This window comes from Haliotis rubra, unplaced genomic scaffold (genome assembly GCF_003918875.1).
Source record: "Haliotis rubra isolate DU_JTF1 unplaced genomic scaffold, ASM391887v1 Scf117, whole genome shotgun sequence".
NCBI lineage: Eukaryota > Metazoa > Mollusca > Gastropoda > Lepetellida > Haliotidae > Haliotis > Haliotis rubra.
The window spans coordinates 668,105-685,639 of record NW_025765081.1 but is presented as its reverse complement, the minus strand read 5'-3'; the positions used below and the strand labels follow the sequence as shown (position 1 = coordinate 685,639).

The window sequence follows — 17,535 nt, the reverse complement described above, 5'->3', positions numbered from 1 at the left end:
AAGACCACGAAGCCTTCTCCCAAGTGCATCCCAAACGTGCTCTATTGGATTAAGGTCAGGGGACCTCGATGGCCAGTCCATGACGTTGATTCCAGCGTTTTGAAGGAAATTTCGTGTCAACATCGCGGTATGCGGCCGAGCATTATCATGCTGGAACTGTAGACCTGGGCCATGAGCCGCCATGAAAGGAACGAGTTCAGGGTGAGCACCTGGTCGCGGTAAGCAGCAGCTGTGAGGTTTCCACGGATGACCAGAAGTCGGGAACGGTTGTTCCCACAGAAAGCACCCCACACCATGCAACTTCCGCCCCCGAATCTGTCGACTTCCTGTACACAACATTGGGCATACCGTTCACGACGTCGTCTCCAGACTCTATGCCTGCCGTCCGCGAATCTGAGGGTAAACCTGATTCATCGCTAAAGACGACTCGATTCCAGTCTCTCTGGGTCCATCGGAGGTGACGTTGGGCCCACAGCAGACGCTGACGTTGATGAAACGGCGTCAATATTGGCCCACGATATGGACGTCGAGAATGGAGATTGGCAGCCCGCAACCGATTTCGAATGGTCTGTGAGGACAGTCGACCTCTAAACATCTCAGCCCTGGTTCGTGTAGCCGGCAGAAATCTGTCACGTAGGTGACGTAGGACGATTTGACGGTCTTCTGCTCGTGACGTCACACGTGGACGACCCGACCTTGGGCGATCAGAAGTGGTGCCAGTTTGTTGTAGACGACCTCGCAAGTCATACACAGTACGACGGCTGCATCCCATTGCTCTTTGCGACGTCAATAACTGATCTTCCTGCTTGCAACATGCCAACGGCACGTTCACGCTGCACATTTGACAATCGTGGCATTTCAAGTACCGTTAGAACTGTGGTTTAAAAGTGTTTTTCAATTTTGAGGCCAATGCAAACACGTGCATATGAAGAAAACTTCGATGCGAAGATCACGTGATCGACTGCACGTGCAAAACCTGATTTGGCACTAACGTCATTTGCACCGACGAATGGATGGGTTTGAGTGGGTTTTGCTAACGTTTTTCTAGAGTCGAAAGATAGGGATCCCATTTCATCAGGATACATAGATGTATCATCAGAGAAAAAAATTATTCATTATTTTCAAATTACATTTTGTGAAGTTTCTTTTCCAACACCGAGATGACTCAGTATATCCAAAGGAATCTTTTGCCACGAACTGATGGACCAGATGGGGAGCCATATCCTTTCCTACAAGATCTTTCTTGGTGGGGAGTAACACAACAAAACGCTACATCAACTAGATTCTCCAACGTCACCTTCTTCCGGATTATTCCGGCAGAGGGTATTGTTTGAACATGACAACGCTTAAATCACACACGAATATGAAATATGCAAATGTTTTAGAACACACTGAAACTGTCAAAGTTTGCTTATGCGTTTCTTCTTTCTCGAAGCATTTTCTATTTTGTATTTCGCTTCAAAAAGAATCTGTTTCTGCAGAGAATGGTTGATGTCTGGCGTTGACGTTTGGTATTCCCATTTATAATGTTTGAACAGTGATAGGGACAGTAGCTCCAGAGCTGGCACACAACCAGGCTGTCTACAGATACGATGATCCATTCAGCAAGCCTCACCCGATCCATTAGTCACTTGTTGAAATTGTTGAAGACCAATTCTTACCTGATCCATTCAGTCACCTCCATGACCAGCATAAATTGTTGATTCCCCTATGATCCATTCAATCACCTCACGACCAGCATAAATTGTTGATTCCTGATCCATTCAGTCACCTCACGACCAGCATAAATTGTTGATTCCTGATCCATTCAGTCACCTCACGACCAGCATAAATTGTTGATTCCTGATCCATTCAGTCACCTCACGACCAGCATAAATTGTTGATTCCTGATCCATTCAGTCACCTCACGACCAGCATAAATTGTTGATTCCTGATCCATTCAGTCACCTCACGACCAGCATAAAATTGTTGATTCCTGATCCATTCAGTCACCTCCGACCAGCATAAATTGTTGATTCCCTGATCCATTCAGTCACCTCACCCGACCAGCATAAATTGTTGATTCCTGATCCATTCAGTCACCTTCACGACCAGCATAAATTGTTGATTCCCTGATCCATTCAGTCACCTCACGACCAGCATAAATTGTTGATTCCCTGATCCATTCAGTCACCTCACGACCAGCATAAATTGTTGATTCCCTGATCCATTCAGTCACCTCACGACCAGCATAAATTGTTGATTCCCTGATCCATTCAGTCACCTCACGACCAGCATAAATTGTTGATTCCCTGATCCATTCAGTCACCTCACGACCAGCATGAATTGTTGATTCCCTGATCCATTCAATCACCTCACGACCAGCATAAATTGTTGATTCCCTGATCCATTCAGTCACCTCACGACCAGCATAAATTGTTGATTCCCTGATCCATTCAATCACCTCACGACCAGCATAAATTGTTGATTCCCTGATCCATTCAATCACCTCCTGACCAGCATAAATTGTTGATTCCCTGATCCATTCAGTCACCTCACGACCAGCATAAATTGTTGATTCCCTGATCCATTCAGTCACCTCGACCAGCATAAATTGTTGATTCCCTGATTCATCTCACGACCAGCATAAACTGTTGATTCCCTGATCCATTCAATCACCTCACCTGACCAGCATAAATTGTTGATTCCCTGATCCATTCAGTCACCTCCTGACCAGCATAAATTGTTGATTCCCTGATCCATTCAGTCACCTCACGACCAGCATAAATTGTTGATTCCCTGATCCATTCAATCACCTCCCGACCAGCATAAATTGTTGATTCCCTGATCCATTCAGTCACCTCCACGACCAGCATGTTGATTCCTGATCCATTCAGTCACCTCACGACCAGCATAAATTGTTGATTCCCTGATCCATTCAGTCACCTCACGACCAGCATAAATTGTTGATTCCCTGATCCATTCAGTCACCTCACGACCAGCATAAATTGTTGATTCCCTGATCCATTCAGTCACCTCACCTCATTCCTGACCATTCAGTCAGCATAAAGCATAAATTGTTGATTCCCTGATCCATTCAATCACCTCACGACCAGCATAAATTGTTGATTCCCTGATCCATTCAATCACCTCACGACCAGCATAAATTGTTGATTCCCTGATCCATTCAGTCACCTCACGACCAGCATAAATTGTTGATTCCCTGATCCATTCAGTCACCTCGACCAGCATAAATTGTTGATTCCCTGATCCATTCAGTCACCTCACGACCAGCATAAATTGTTGATTCCCTGATCCATTCAGTCACCTCACGACCAGCATAAATTGTTGATTCCCTGATCCATTCAATCACCTCCTGACCAGCATAAATTGTTGATTCCCTGATCCATTCAATCACCTCACACCAGCATCCCCTGACCAGCATAAATTGTTGATTCCTGATCCATTCAATCACCAGCATAAATTGTTGATTCATCGACCAGCATAAATTGTTGATTCCTGATCCATTCAGTCACCTCACGACCAGCATAAATTGTTGATTCCTGATCCATTCAGTCACCTCACGACCAGCATAAATTGTTGATTCCTGATCCATTCAATCACCTCACGACCAGCATAAATTGTTGATTCCTGATCCATTCAGTCACCTCACGACCAGCATAAATTGTTGATTCCTGATCCATTCAGTCACCTCCCGACCAGCATAAATTGTTGATTCCTGATCCATTCAATCACCTCACCAGCATACCAGCATCACCTCAATTCAGCATAAATTGTTGATTCCTGATCCATTCAGTCACCTCACGACCAGCATAAATTGTTGATTCCTGATCCATTCAGTCACCTCCCAGCATAAATTGACCAGCATAAATTGTTGATTCCTGATCCATTCAATCACCTCACGACCAGCATAAATTGTTGATTCCCTGATCCATTCAGTCACCTCCCGACCAGCATAAATTGTTGATTCCCTGATCCATTCAGTCACCTCACGACCAGCATAAATTGTTGATTCCCTGATCCATTCAATCACCTCACGACCAGCATAAATTGTTGATTCCCTGATCCATTCAGTCACCTCACGACCAGCATAAACTGTTGATTCCCTGATCCATTCAGTCACCTCACGACCAGCATAAATTGTTGATTCCCTGATCCATTCAGTCACCTCACGACCAGCATAAATTGTTGATTCCCTGATCCATTCAGTCACCTCCCGACCAGCATAAATTGTTGATTCCCTGATCCATTCAGTCACCTCACGACCAGCATAAATTGTTGATTCCCTGATCCATTCAGTCACCTCCTGACCAGCATAAATTGTTGATTCCCTGATCCATTCAATCACCTCCCGACCAGCATAAATTGTTGATTCCCTGATCCATTCAGTCACCTCACGACCAGCATAAATTGTTGATTCCCTGATCCATTCAGTCACCTCACGACCAGCATAAATTGTTGATTCCCTGATCCATTCAGTCACCTCACGACCAGCATAAATTGTTGATTCCCTGATCCATTCAATCACCTCCACCTCACCAGCATAAATTGTTGATTCCTGATCCATTCAGTCACCTCACGACCAGCATAAACTGTTGATTCCCTGATCCATTCAATCACCTCACGACCAGCATAAATTGTTGATTCCCTGATCCATTCAGTCACCTCACGACCAGCATAAACTGTTGATTCCCTGATCCATTCAGTCACCTCCCGACCAGCATAAACTGTTGATTCCCTGATCCATTCAGTCACCTCACGACCAGCATAAATTGTTGATTCCCTGATCCATTCAATCACCTCACGACCAGCATAAATTGTTGATTCCCTGATCCATTCAATCACCTCCCGACCAGCATGAATTGTTGATTCCCTGATCCATTCAGTCACCTCACGACCAGCATAAATTGTTGATTCCCTGATCCATTCAATCACCTCCGACCAGCATAAATTGTTGATTCCCTGATCCATTCAATCACCTCACGACCAGCATAAATTGTTGATTCCCTGGTCCATTCAGTCACCTCCCGACCAGCATAAATTGTTGATTCCACCTGACCAGCATTCATTGTTGATTCCCTGATCCATTCAGTCACCTTGGGGCAGATTCTAACCAGCTATCAGGTACTCTTAGTGGGAAGTCCTGCAGATTGAGCAATCACACTCTTTGACTGTACAGATGTTTGAGTTGACTAAACTTTGGACTTGGCATCAACAATAAATTGTTTCCTTGTTGTTGGAAAAAACCCAAAGAAACTCAAACTAAAGTGATATAGTAGATTTAATTCCTTACAAAACAGTGCAAGTTATCAAGAATCACATATTGCTTGACATGTGGTGACACACACATCATGCATGGCATCTACACCTGTTATAACATCATATTATAACAAAATAATAACATGCTCATCATAAATTATTGACGTAAAGAAATACTGAAACATCATAACAGGATATGCTGGAAATAAAATTATTAAATTCAACTGAGATATGTACATATATATAATTCAAGTAGCAAAGTTTCACAAAAGAACTTTAAACTTCTCATTTGTCTCATACCAAAGAATGTGATAAGACTAAATATAAAGTCACCAGTTGGTGATGTTTAAAAATATACCACCTAAACATAAACTTATTTGGCTTTCCAAATGTAAATTTAATATATACTATTACCTTTATAAAGACAAAAAGTTGTTTGTATTTTAAAGTCGCAACCCATTGGTAACTCTAAACGAATAATTCACAAACTTAGTGAAAGAACATAGAATCTGTATTAACATTTTGAAAGCACAACAAATATTCACTGACATCATGGCAAGTGTTATACCATATTTTAATGAATGATTCCAATGGAACATGTCTCTATAAGTGGGTGTAAACATACATATAGAACTTCCCATCCTCACACACTTACTGAAAATATTTACTGCTGACATGCATGACGACAGAGGTAAAATCACACAAGTCTACTGTGTAGACTGTAAATAAACCCCGACTCTAGACCAGCATGCACACAAATCAAAGAAGAATCTTGGAAGCAGATGCACATGTCAAACTCGACATCTTTATTCATAACCCTAGTGAATGTCAACCATATTCATATCAACAGGCAAGACATGTCACAGTAAATGAATGTTTCCAAAGAGAAAACAGTAGAAAAATAGTAAAAGTCTCAAAACATCTTTGACCATAAAAATATGAACTGGTAGATGCAAGTGGTTTCATGTTGAGATATTACAATATGGAAAGACAAACAGTCTGTGCAGCTAAGAATATGATACACATAGTTTACATGGCAAGAATGTTGTAAATGTGATGTCAAGTGACAAAATGATCGTATCTTATTCCATGTGAGAGAATATAATTAAATAATTTCATCCATGTCACAACAGCCATTTACTCTTAAGGTTTGTCAGTCAGATATTTCATCACCTCACAAGTAGCAACTGAAATTATTTCCCTCTGGCCTCCTGAAAAAAGCAGAGCTGTTCTGTCGTGGAAAGTAGTTAGCATCCAGGTATTGCATATACATTCTTGTAGGGGCCTTTGTTCAAAACATGAACAGAGTCGGTGAATTATTAGCAATGGACTACATTCACAGTCATCCTTTTCACTTAATAATATACCAAAACTAGCAAAATAAAGTAAGATTGATGCTATGTTTTCATGTATATTTCTAGTTGAGTAACTTGTTCATACCAAAATACAAAATACACATGTACAATACTGTATAATTACTCTCACAAGACAAAATGGGACCCAGTAATACAAAGTTTCAATGGCAGGGCAAAGGGTCAAAAGCACTACCAAACTAAAACATAACGAAATCATACAAATATACTGATTCTAAATAAATGAGCTTTACATATTAAAAAGCCACTGAATTGACACTGCACTCAGGTCAGTCTGGTAAATACATTGAACAATTTCATTTGAAGTCATATTGTCTGACTTTCTGATAGTAACTTCAGACTTGAATACTGAGAAAGTGTAATCCCAATGTGTTAATCTCTACACTTCTTTCCCATTTTTGAAAACAAACCACTTAAGAAAGTGACCAAAATATACTGTCAAAAAAATATCTCTACACTGTTTCACGATGTCTTCAAATTTCCTTGACTCCTTCTCAGTTCAATTACTGACCTCCTTGTCAGTATTTGAACCCTTTGAGATATTTACTGACCTCTACATTACTGTAGGACACTCTGGTTACTAAGTGGTGAACAATGTTAGTTTCACTTCTTCACCTCCATACTCCTTAATATTAGGGCTTCCACGGGTACTCGAGTACTCAAGGACAAGTCGGGTTTAGCTGGACTCGAGTCCATTTTCTAGGACTCGAGGACTCGAAAAGGGAGATAACTCGAATTATTGGATTACAACGGCAGACTGTCTGTCTGCCATGTGATAAGCATGAGCGCCGTTAAACGTCTAATATTAAGATAAGATATAAATATATTACCCCAGAGGAAATTCTTATACATCCAGATTAAGTAGTTTACTCCTCATAAGTTGTGGCTGTATGGTATTAGTTGTTACAAGTCTGCAGATGAGAGTAAATATTATACATCGTTTGAGATTTCACTTCTTAAAATGATTAGGTAACTATCTTAACAGACATGGAGAACGATAAAAAATCAAATGTATGGGTGTGTCTTGATCTGGATAGTGAAAAGAGAAAAATAACCAAATGCCGCCTGTGCGGTATATTACTGCGTTATGCAGGCAGTGCAACCAGTACGATGAAAAAAACAACATTTGGCAAGTAAACATGCAAATACGGATTCTGACCAATAGGAAATGTTAGTCACACAACGATATGAAGTCGGAATGAAGTAAGTGTTTACTTGTGTGATCGAACACATGTCATGCCAGTTACGCTATTGTTTGTTTGAAAGGTATGAATTTCGAGTACTCGGGTCCGAGTCGAGTCTCACCCCTTGAGTACTCGAGTCCAAGAAAATGGACTCGTTGAAGCCCTACTTAATATTTCACTTCCTAACCTCAGGTCACTTTTTGACCTCCTCATTACAATTTGTAGTCATTTCTTTACCTGATTGTCACTATCTCATCTCTTACTTATTAACATTTATCTGTGTTGCTAACTGACCTCTGTGTTACTACTTGACCTCTGTCAGACAGACAATTTTGTAATTTCACCTAATGGCCCATAATACAGTTACATAATATAAGGTATAGATGGACAGTGGTCATTCACACTTACTAGCTTTATATCTGAAACCTCTGTGTTACTACTTGACCTGTTACTACTTGACCTCTATTATTTATTGACCTCTGTGTTACTACTTGGTCTTTTACTACTTGACCTCTATTATTTATTGACCTCTGTGTTACTACTTGGTCTTTTACTACTTGACCTCTATTATTTATTGACCTCTGTGTTACTTGGTCTGTTACTACTTGACCTCTATTGCAACTTGACCTCTGTTACTATTTGACCTCTATTACTTATTGACCTCTGTGTTCCTACCTGACCTCTGTGTTCCCTTCGACCACTATCTCTCTACTTGACCTGATGTACCAGTGTCCACTCAGCTTGTCAAACCTAACCTCCCAGTCACTTATACATTAAGTCCCTCTCATTAAACATTTATACTTTTGATTACAACATCAAAATCTGCTAAATAAATATTACCTGATAATGCATATCCTGATGTTTCATTCTCTACAATACCTTCCATTTAAAAGAGTACATTGTTGTAAGCTGCTGTACATTCTTCAATACTGATAGAAAACATGAGGATTGTCCTGAAATAAACACAATGATCATCACCAAGGAAATTGTAAACTCCTACCGTCATCACTCATAGTGATAATTGAAACAAACAATATTATGCATCTACTTACAAATACAACATTGACTTACAAAACTTTTACACAATAATACTTTTAAAAACAGAATAATTGTTCTACAATTATATCTTTATAATGTCCGGGAACTTATTTTTAATATTGCTAAGTTTAAAGAATTGCTCAATGTATAAAATCTTCAGATAAATCATTTTGGAAGGTAAGTAACTCTTTCACTCATGCGCCACATTTCTTTCATTTCATTTCTTTAAAAGGGAAATACTTTTACAGATACTCTAAAAGATGCATTTTTGAAATTTCTTTTATATTTTGATCATTAACGCTTTGATCACTCTAAATAGATGCATTTTTAATATTTGTTTATATTTTGATCACCAGTGTTTTCAAATATGAAATAGAACTATGAATCATGTAGATATGAATTTACAATATTCCTGATCTGTGAAACTCTGTGGAACCTGTGTGGCAATACATGACATATTCTCTTTGAGCTTCGCCATGAGAAAATACCACACACTATACCAAACTCCGACTTGCAGTTTGGATATATAGAAATGATTGTCTTATATGGACAAAACAGTAATAGATTATGTCAGATGGACAGAAAGTATTCAAGTTTAGATTCAGATCTACATGACAAGTTTAAGGCACATATGAACATATACTGGTTTGGACATAACACTGATGAGACATGCACATTTACTCTCAAAAACTTATCCTGAGAAAGTCGTGAAAGTAGAGGATATGCTGAAAATATTTAAAATATTATGGGTATGTACAATTATGTAAATGTCATAAAACCTAAAATGTTCAAATTGCACGCTGCCTCTGTGAGCTCACTAACTCCAGTCTGTGGCCGGGTAGCCTTTGTAGAGACCATTGAAGAGAACGGCAAACGCCACCAGCAGCAGGAACACGGCCATTGTGACCCAGCCGAGAGTTGTCTCCCAGGGCAGCTTCTTGATGTTCTTCAAGACGGGATACCCAGCAACAGACCTGCAGATAGAGAGGAACATCAGCAGAATGTCCTGTAGAGAGACTGGACATGACTTGACCACTGAACACCTTCCATGCCAGTCCTTGCTACTGAACACACTCAGATCAGGATCACACTCTATGACCACATTACTGAACACCCCCTTCACCGTCCATCACCCTCTGTAGCCAGTCAGCTCGACTGACCAGTTTGGCCACCTGTCCATTCTGTCACCATCTCGATCACCTGTCACGATGTTAACCACCTATCACAACTTTGACCAACTTACACCTCCAGCAAGCAGCTGGACCACCTCACACTTCCAGTAAGCAGCTAGACCACCTCACACCTCCAGCAAGCAGCTGGACCACCTAACACCTCCAGAAAGCAGCTGGACAACATGTCACCTCTGTGACCAGTGTGACCACCTCTAACCTCCTGCCACTATTTTGACCATCAATCACCCCTGTCACCATCTCGACCACCTGTGACCATCTTGACCACCTGTCACCATCTTGACCACCTGTCACCATCTCGACCACATGTCACCATCTTGACCACCCATCATCCCTGTCACCATCTTGACCACCCATCATCCCTGTCACCATCTTGACCACCCATCATCCCTGTCACCATCTTGACCACCTGTCACCATCTTGACCACCTGTCACCATCTTGACCACCCATCATCCCTGTCACCATCTTGACCACCTGTCACCATCTTGACCACCTGTCACCATCTTGACCACCCATCATCCCTGTCACCATCTTGACCACACATCATCCCTGTCACCATCTCGACCACCTGTAACCTTGTCACCATCTTCACCACCTGTCATCATGTCGACCACCTGTCTCACTCTGTCATCATGTCGACCATCTATGTCCTTCTGCACTCACCTGTCAGGAACCCTCCAATATGAGCGGACACACCAACTTTCTGGTCCTCTGGTGCCGTGACTCGTCTGTAGATTGCGAGACTGGTATCTGGCACAACTACAAACAAACATTTGGATGAAAGGAGGCAATCTTTACAAGTTCTGATTTGCTGTCTTTAACCAACATGATTTCAAAGACTAACAAGACTGGTAAATTACAGTATACAGCTGTGCTTATGGTCTGCTGGACATGTTGGTAATATTTGAAACGTGAAAATGTTAAAAGCATCTTTTTTCTTTTTTTTTATACTGGGTGACTCACCGAGGGTCAAGATGATGAAGAGTCTGACGGGAGCACTCAGTAGCACACGGGCTATGTTCCCCTCACAGCACTTGTAGTTCATCTCCTTCCAGTTCTGTAACAGAGACCATGTCATATTGGTACCATCAAAAGACCATGTCATTACATTGAGCATATCATCACAGGCACCATGTCATTACATTGAGCATATCATCACAGGCACCTTGTCATTACATTGAGCATATCATCACAGACACCATGTCATTACATTGAGCATATCATCACAGACACCATGTCATTACATTGAGCATATCATCACAGACACCATGTCATTACATTGAGCATATCATCACAGACACCATGTCATTACATTGAGCATATCATCACGGACACCTTGTCATTACATTGAGCATATCATCATAGACACCAAGTTACATTGAGCATATAATCAAAGATACCTTGTCATTACATTGAGCATATCATCAAAGTTACCATGTCATTACATTGAGCATATCATCAAAGATACCTTGTCATTACATTGAGCATATCATCAAAGATACCATGTCATTACATTGAGCATATCATCACATGACACCATGTCATTATGGTACCGTCAAGCAGACCATGCAATGTGAGGAGACGTACCGTTGCTACGGCAGCTAGATGAGCCCCCAGTAGGGCATACACTCCTCCACTAGCTCCGACAAGTGCCACGGAATGGTCTGTCACCGAGTGAGCCAATGAACCTGGATAACAGAGGTCATGTGTCACACCTTGCCAAACAATAAACAGAATATATACACTTGCATAGCGTCAGGAGGTACAGATACTTCTGGTACTATTGCTTTACATGAATTCCCATCATCCCTTAGATCAACCATTGATCCATTCGTCACCACTCGCACCTTTCTGTAACCTCCAAGAAGACTCGTCTTCCTCTCGATGCTTCTTATGTGCAAAAATACAACAAATCAATCAGAATGCAAGTAATTACTGTGGGGCTTTGATAAAAATAATCCCTAGTACTTTAATCGTTTATGGCATTATGTGTTTGTTTAAAAAATCATGAAAAATATACATCGTCACATTGAAAGTACAAAGACCGCATCATACCAAAAGATGTTAAAATATGGTACTTGTTGGTCCCTGCCTGGCTCTCGGCATTAATGGGTACAACAAGGACTGGTCAGCTCGGAGTCAGTATAATGTGTCTGAGTGGGGTATTCATGCTTCACTGCGGCATGGTATCTCAGTGGGCTAGCACTATAAAACCAGCTTCAGTCTGGGCTAGTACAAGCAGCCGCTCATACATATACCCACGCATGCACGTCGTCATATGAGTGAAATATTTTCAAGCACGACGTTAAACCCAATTTCACCTCACAAAGAACGTAGCTAAAAGAACTGTGTTGCCTCGTGTAGATTTTAGTAAGGATTATGCCATGGACGGGTGACAAATTCAAATACATGCACATGCGTTTGTTTACATGGGTCCAATCGTGTGTATTTCTGATGATCTTGCGTGCTTGTTTTGGAGATTGTACGTGTGCTTCCAACATTTTTAGGAAATGTAATTATATATTGCTACGAGTTTCAAACCAATAATGTTACTATATGTAACTTATCAACTTTAATCTTTAACATTGGGCTTATATTTCACATCTCTGGGAATATTTTAGTCTGACTTTGTTTTGGTCATTCATATTTTTTTTAGAGCGAATTCATTTAAAATTCCTCCAGGGGTAATTTTGACAGCAAGGTTACATGAATGTTCAGTTTGAGAAATATTTTAAAGTAATTTTTAGGTATCTGCTTTGGGATTTAATGTAGCTGAAAAAAAGATGATCATGTTTGCATATTCAATAAAACAATTCCACTTTGTGATTATTAAAGCCTAGTTAGAAATATAATTGGAAATATAAGGTGAACAGCTGGTAATAATAACGTAAGAATATGTCTTTAACAAATATATCTTTCTCCTTCTTCAAGTTGTATCCAAGATGTTTAATTCTTTAAAATATAAGTAAAAACAAAAACACCAATACAGTGTACGAGTACATCGGTAATATTAAGTACCATTGGAATCAAACAGGGATAGAGTTATCATTCTTGTTTAAAGTAGTTCTGATGTTCATGCGTCAATATGAAATCCTTCCAGAGGGGCACGAGTCGCTATTTGGCTTGACACGGAATAACACGAGTTGGTCACGAATGCCATTCATCAAGTCAAAACTATCAAGTTTAAGCCATAAAGGGAGACAACCCACTAAACAAGTATCATTTTTTCAGAAACCAATCTCAGCTGTATATAAATGCCTTTGATCCATAGAGAAGGATTTTATGGGGATTAAAATGCCAATCATAGCTTGCAATAGTTAGTGATACACATTTGTTGTGTCGTGAAATAAATGGATGTATAATGATATCCGGTTACATGCAAGGTAACGTGTACTGATTGAAGTTGGTGGGCGTGTTTCGTGTAATGCAATACCCTGTGCTGCTAAACCTGTCAATGTGTACTGCAAATAATCAAATGATTTGAAGGATGGTAAAGCTTGGTAAATATTGCCACAAGCAAGTAGGAACTGTTTCCATCAGCATTGAACCAGTAATTATAATTTTTCGAGTACACCCTTTATAGTTTGCGAGTACACCTACCTGCTATTACTCCACACAAGTACACCACCATGACTCTCCACCACTTGTGTACAATCTCTAGAGGCAGACCAAACAACAGCTGGAAGATCATGTTGGATAGTATATGTAGAAATCTGGAACAAAAGGCCTGATCTTAGATTCTAAACAATATCAGTAATGCCAGCACCCCAGATTGTTTATACAACCAAATCTTACAATGATTGCGATTACATTGTGCTAGATGCCCAGATTGTTTACATTGATTGCTAGAAGCTAGAAGCCCAGATTGTTTATACAACCAAATCTTACAATGATTGCGATTACATTGTGCTAGAAGCTCAGATTGTTTATACAACCAAATCTTACAATGATTGCGATTACATTGTGCTAGAAGCTCAGATTGTTTATACAACCAAATCTTACATTGATTATGATTACATTGTGCCTGAAGCTCAGATTGTTTATACAACCAAATCTTACAATGATTGCGATTACATTGTGCCAGATGCTCAGATTGTTTATACAACTAAATTTTACACTGACATTCAAGGTGACCCCAGAAAAGGCCCTTTCAACATAAAATTACAAATTTCAACATTAGCGTTGCTTCATTATGTAATTATGTGCTTAGAGAATGCTTAAGATGCTATATTAAAGTGGAAACATGTAAAAAGAATTCTCATGTATGGGAATTCAGAAATAGTTTGTTGTTGTGAGTGAGTGAGTTTGGTTTTATGCCACACTCAGCAATATTCCAGCTATATGACGGTGGTCTGTAAATAATCGAGTCTGGACCAGACAATCCAGTGATCAACAGCATGAGCATTGATCCAAGCAACTGGGATCCGATGACATATGTCAGCGAAGTCAGCAAGCCTGACCCCCCGATCCTGTTAGTCGCCTCTTACGACAAGCATGGGTTACTGAAGACCAATTCTAACCCGGATCTTCTTACCCTTGATGTATGAACATATACGTGAGGTATCGCCAGGCCTCGTATCTGCGTCTCGGCGTGTACACAAGGGGGCTGTACATGGGCACTCCACTTGTGGCTGTCACAGGTGTACCTTGCTTGGCCAGCTCAGCAGCGTAAACACCAAATATCACTATCTGTAACAGAAGCCAGAGAAGCTGAAGAGTTATCTCCCTTTGATCAGAATTTGAACTGCGATAACTGTCTGCAGATGTTGCATGATTTTAGCAAGCATACTGTGGATAAAAATTCATGATTGCAGATGGAATATGTGGTATTACTGACTGAGGTTCTAGTTTATTGTGTCGCTGATGCTATGCTGTCTGGAACTGCAGTATTTGCAGTAGGGAAGACAGACTAGGATTACATTTTCTCAGTAAAGTACATATTCTAGTACTTTTGTTGGGTTGAGTCCCATCCAGGGTTCAAACCCACACCAACAGAGTCAGGCACCTAATCGCCAGCACACACACAAAAATGTCAGCGATCTAACCATCACTGGGCTTCACATTGTACCCATGTGGGGATTCAACTGCAACTTCCACAAAAATGGAAGTTGGACAACTGGTTGGCTAGACCACAGACTTTTTGTACCCCTCTGATGAATGTAAATTGGCTCACACGCCTGATTAGGTGCCTGACTCTGACATAGGGAAGGATTGATAGACCAATGTTATATTCACAATGATAATAGTCATATCATCTCACTGAGCTGAAGTGATTCAAATATTACAAGCACGTATGTAATAAAACTTGGTCACTGAGATTGATGCTCCACTACATATTTCATGTCGTCTTGACCAAGTCTGGTACAATGATACAACTGTATAATCATCACACACATTTGTAACATATGTATGTCAGGCCAACAGAGGCTCCCTAAACATAGCAGTGTCAACATTACTAGTTGTAGGTTTGCAGTATATACTAAGGGGGATCACTCTCATCGGACTTCCTGTTAAAGGCCATGTGCTCACAGAACCAGCCACTGTTCACATAAGAGATCCTATTAAAGCTTTCTAACCCGAAGCTTAACTTTGTAAATTCTTTATAACATTCAGACAAACCAGGCTTTAATCAGTCCTGGATTAATCAGAAACAGACAGAAACAATCAGTCACAACTGCTGGACATTGTCACATAGAAATGGTCAGTAGTAGACACAAGCAGGTACAGACAGTCTCTATCTAAACAAAAGTTCATCCACCAATTGTGGCAGTGCCATATTTGTACATTCTATTTATTTGTGTAAATACGGTATTGTCTTTAACAGTTTGGCTGTGATAGTTTTATTGGATTAGTTTTTTATTAGAGTATGTATGGAATTGTTTCCAGCTTGATTGCCCCAAGCTGGACCTGGGCTCTATTGTTTTATTGTGGGGGAGCAGGGTGTTCTTTTGTTCTGCCTTCAGAGGGCAAGCTATTTCTTGATCTCTGATTGCTCAGTTTAATGTTGCCTGTTTTTCTTCACTAACATCAGCACATTTTAATTAGTCTACCACATACAGTCGTACAAGAAAGGTGCATTAAAACAGATTTCTTGACATTTTGATGGACGTCTGAGTTTTCCTTCAGCTCTACAACTACTCTCAAGGTTAGTTAACTTAATAATAAACATATTACGTAGGATCTAATATTTGTTTAAGTATAGTTATGTCATAAACATTTGCCTGCTGCCATCTTTGTCGGCCATGTTTTTATACTTATAATTGTGATACATGTAATGTTTGTGCCACTTTAAATCCTATATTATTTTAACAACTGTTTATTGTATATATTTTTAAGGACATCACAGCACAGATAATGTACACAGATATAATATATTATATTAATTATGCAGGTTTGTTTTATAGATGTATATGTTCATCTGTGCCACTATCATGATTATGCAATCACATGCATTTTCAGGATTGTTATGGCATTAGAGTGACAAGTTTTATTATGATAAGATATTAGAATAGTGAGTGAGTGAGTTTAGTTTTACACCAAAATCAGCAATATTGTAACTATATGGTGGAGGTCTGTAAATAATCGAGTCTGGACCAGACAATCCAGTGATCAACAGCATGAGCATCAATCTACGCAATTGGAAACCGATGACATGTGTCAACCAAGCCAGCGAGCCTGACCACCCGATCCCGTTAGTCGCCTCTTACGACAAGCATCGGTTACTGATGACCAATTCTAACCCGGACCTTCACGGGTAGTTATTAGAATAAGTTAGCAGAATATACTTATTGTTATGTTATCACTTATAGATGGAGACACTGCTTGTCTATCAGTAAAGGTAGACGATGCTCACTATCACCTGAGTAAGCTACATTTGGTAGGTATTTTACCCTTTTAATGTGTTTACATTTCACATATATTTATGCGACAAATATGTGTGGAGAGATTATCATTGTGATATTTTGCTGCTAATATATTTCATGTCTTAGTATAATATACATAATCCTTTTTGTGAACTGCATTTAGTTATTGCTTATATGTCTTATTGGAATTGATGCAGTTTAAGTAATATTTATCACATGGAGTATATGTGACAGATAAGTAATTATTGTCAGTAACTGTAACAGTTATGGGCAATGTCCTAGACTAGTATAGATGTGATATGATTGTTTGTTGATTGTTTTTCATTATGTTACAGGGTGAAAATAGAATCCATAGTTTGAGCAAAAAACGCAGGTCACAGCTCACACCCTAGCAGGCGGTGGTCTTCCTTCAAGAATACCAGGGGCGTTGGGGTAGCCTAGTGGTTAAAGTGTTGGCCCGTCACGCCCAAAACCCGGGTTCGAATCCCCACATGGGTACAATGTGTGAAGCCAATTTCTGGTGTCCCCCCCCGACGTGATGTTGCTGGAATATTGCTAACAGTGATGTAAAACCAAAGTCAGTCAGTCAGTCAAGAGTACCACCCCTTTACCCTGGTACACAATGAC

General features: G+C 40.1%; 1 protein-coding gene across 22 annotated transcripts in view; it reads right to left on the bottom strand.

Moving 5' to 3' along the window:
- Positions 1–5,263: 5,263 nt before the first annotated feature.
- LOC124257297 (rhomboid-related protein 2-like) overlaps positions 5,264–17,535 on the bottom strand; it is a 36,246-nt gene continuing 23,974 nt past the window's right edge. For 2 of the 22 annotated variants that reach the window (XM_046691314.1, XM_046691460.1), the window contains exons 5-11: positions 14,580–14,734; positions 13,646–13,758; positions 11,633–11,733; positions 11,009–11,102; positions 10,709–10,804; positions 8,243–9,828; positions 5,264–8,129 (exon numbers count right to left, since the gene is read on the bottom strand). In XM_046691314.1, the coding sequence (XP_046547270.1) occupies positions 9,803–9,828; positions 10,709–10,804; positions 11,009–11,102; positions 11,633–11,733; positions 13,646–13,758; positions 14,580–14,734 (585 nt within the window). In that variant the 3' untranslated portion in view covers positions 5,264–8,129; positions 8,243–9,802. Of the gene's footprint in view, positions 8,132–8,180; positions 9,829–10,704; positions 10,805–11,008; positions 11,103–11,632; positions 11,734–13,645; positions 13,759–14,579; positions 14,735–17,535 lie in introns of those variants that run through there. The other 20 variants (XM_046691406.1, XM_046691434.1, XM_046691447.1 and 17 more) reach the window with 20 other exon arrangements.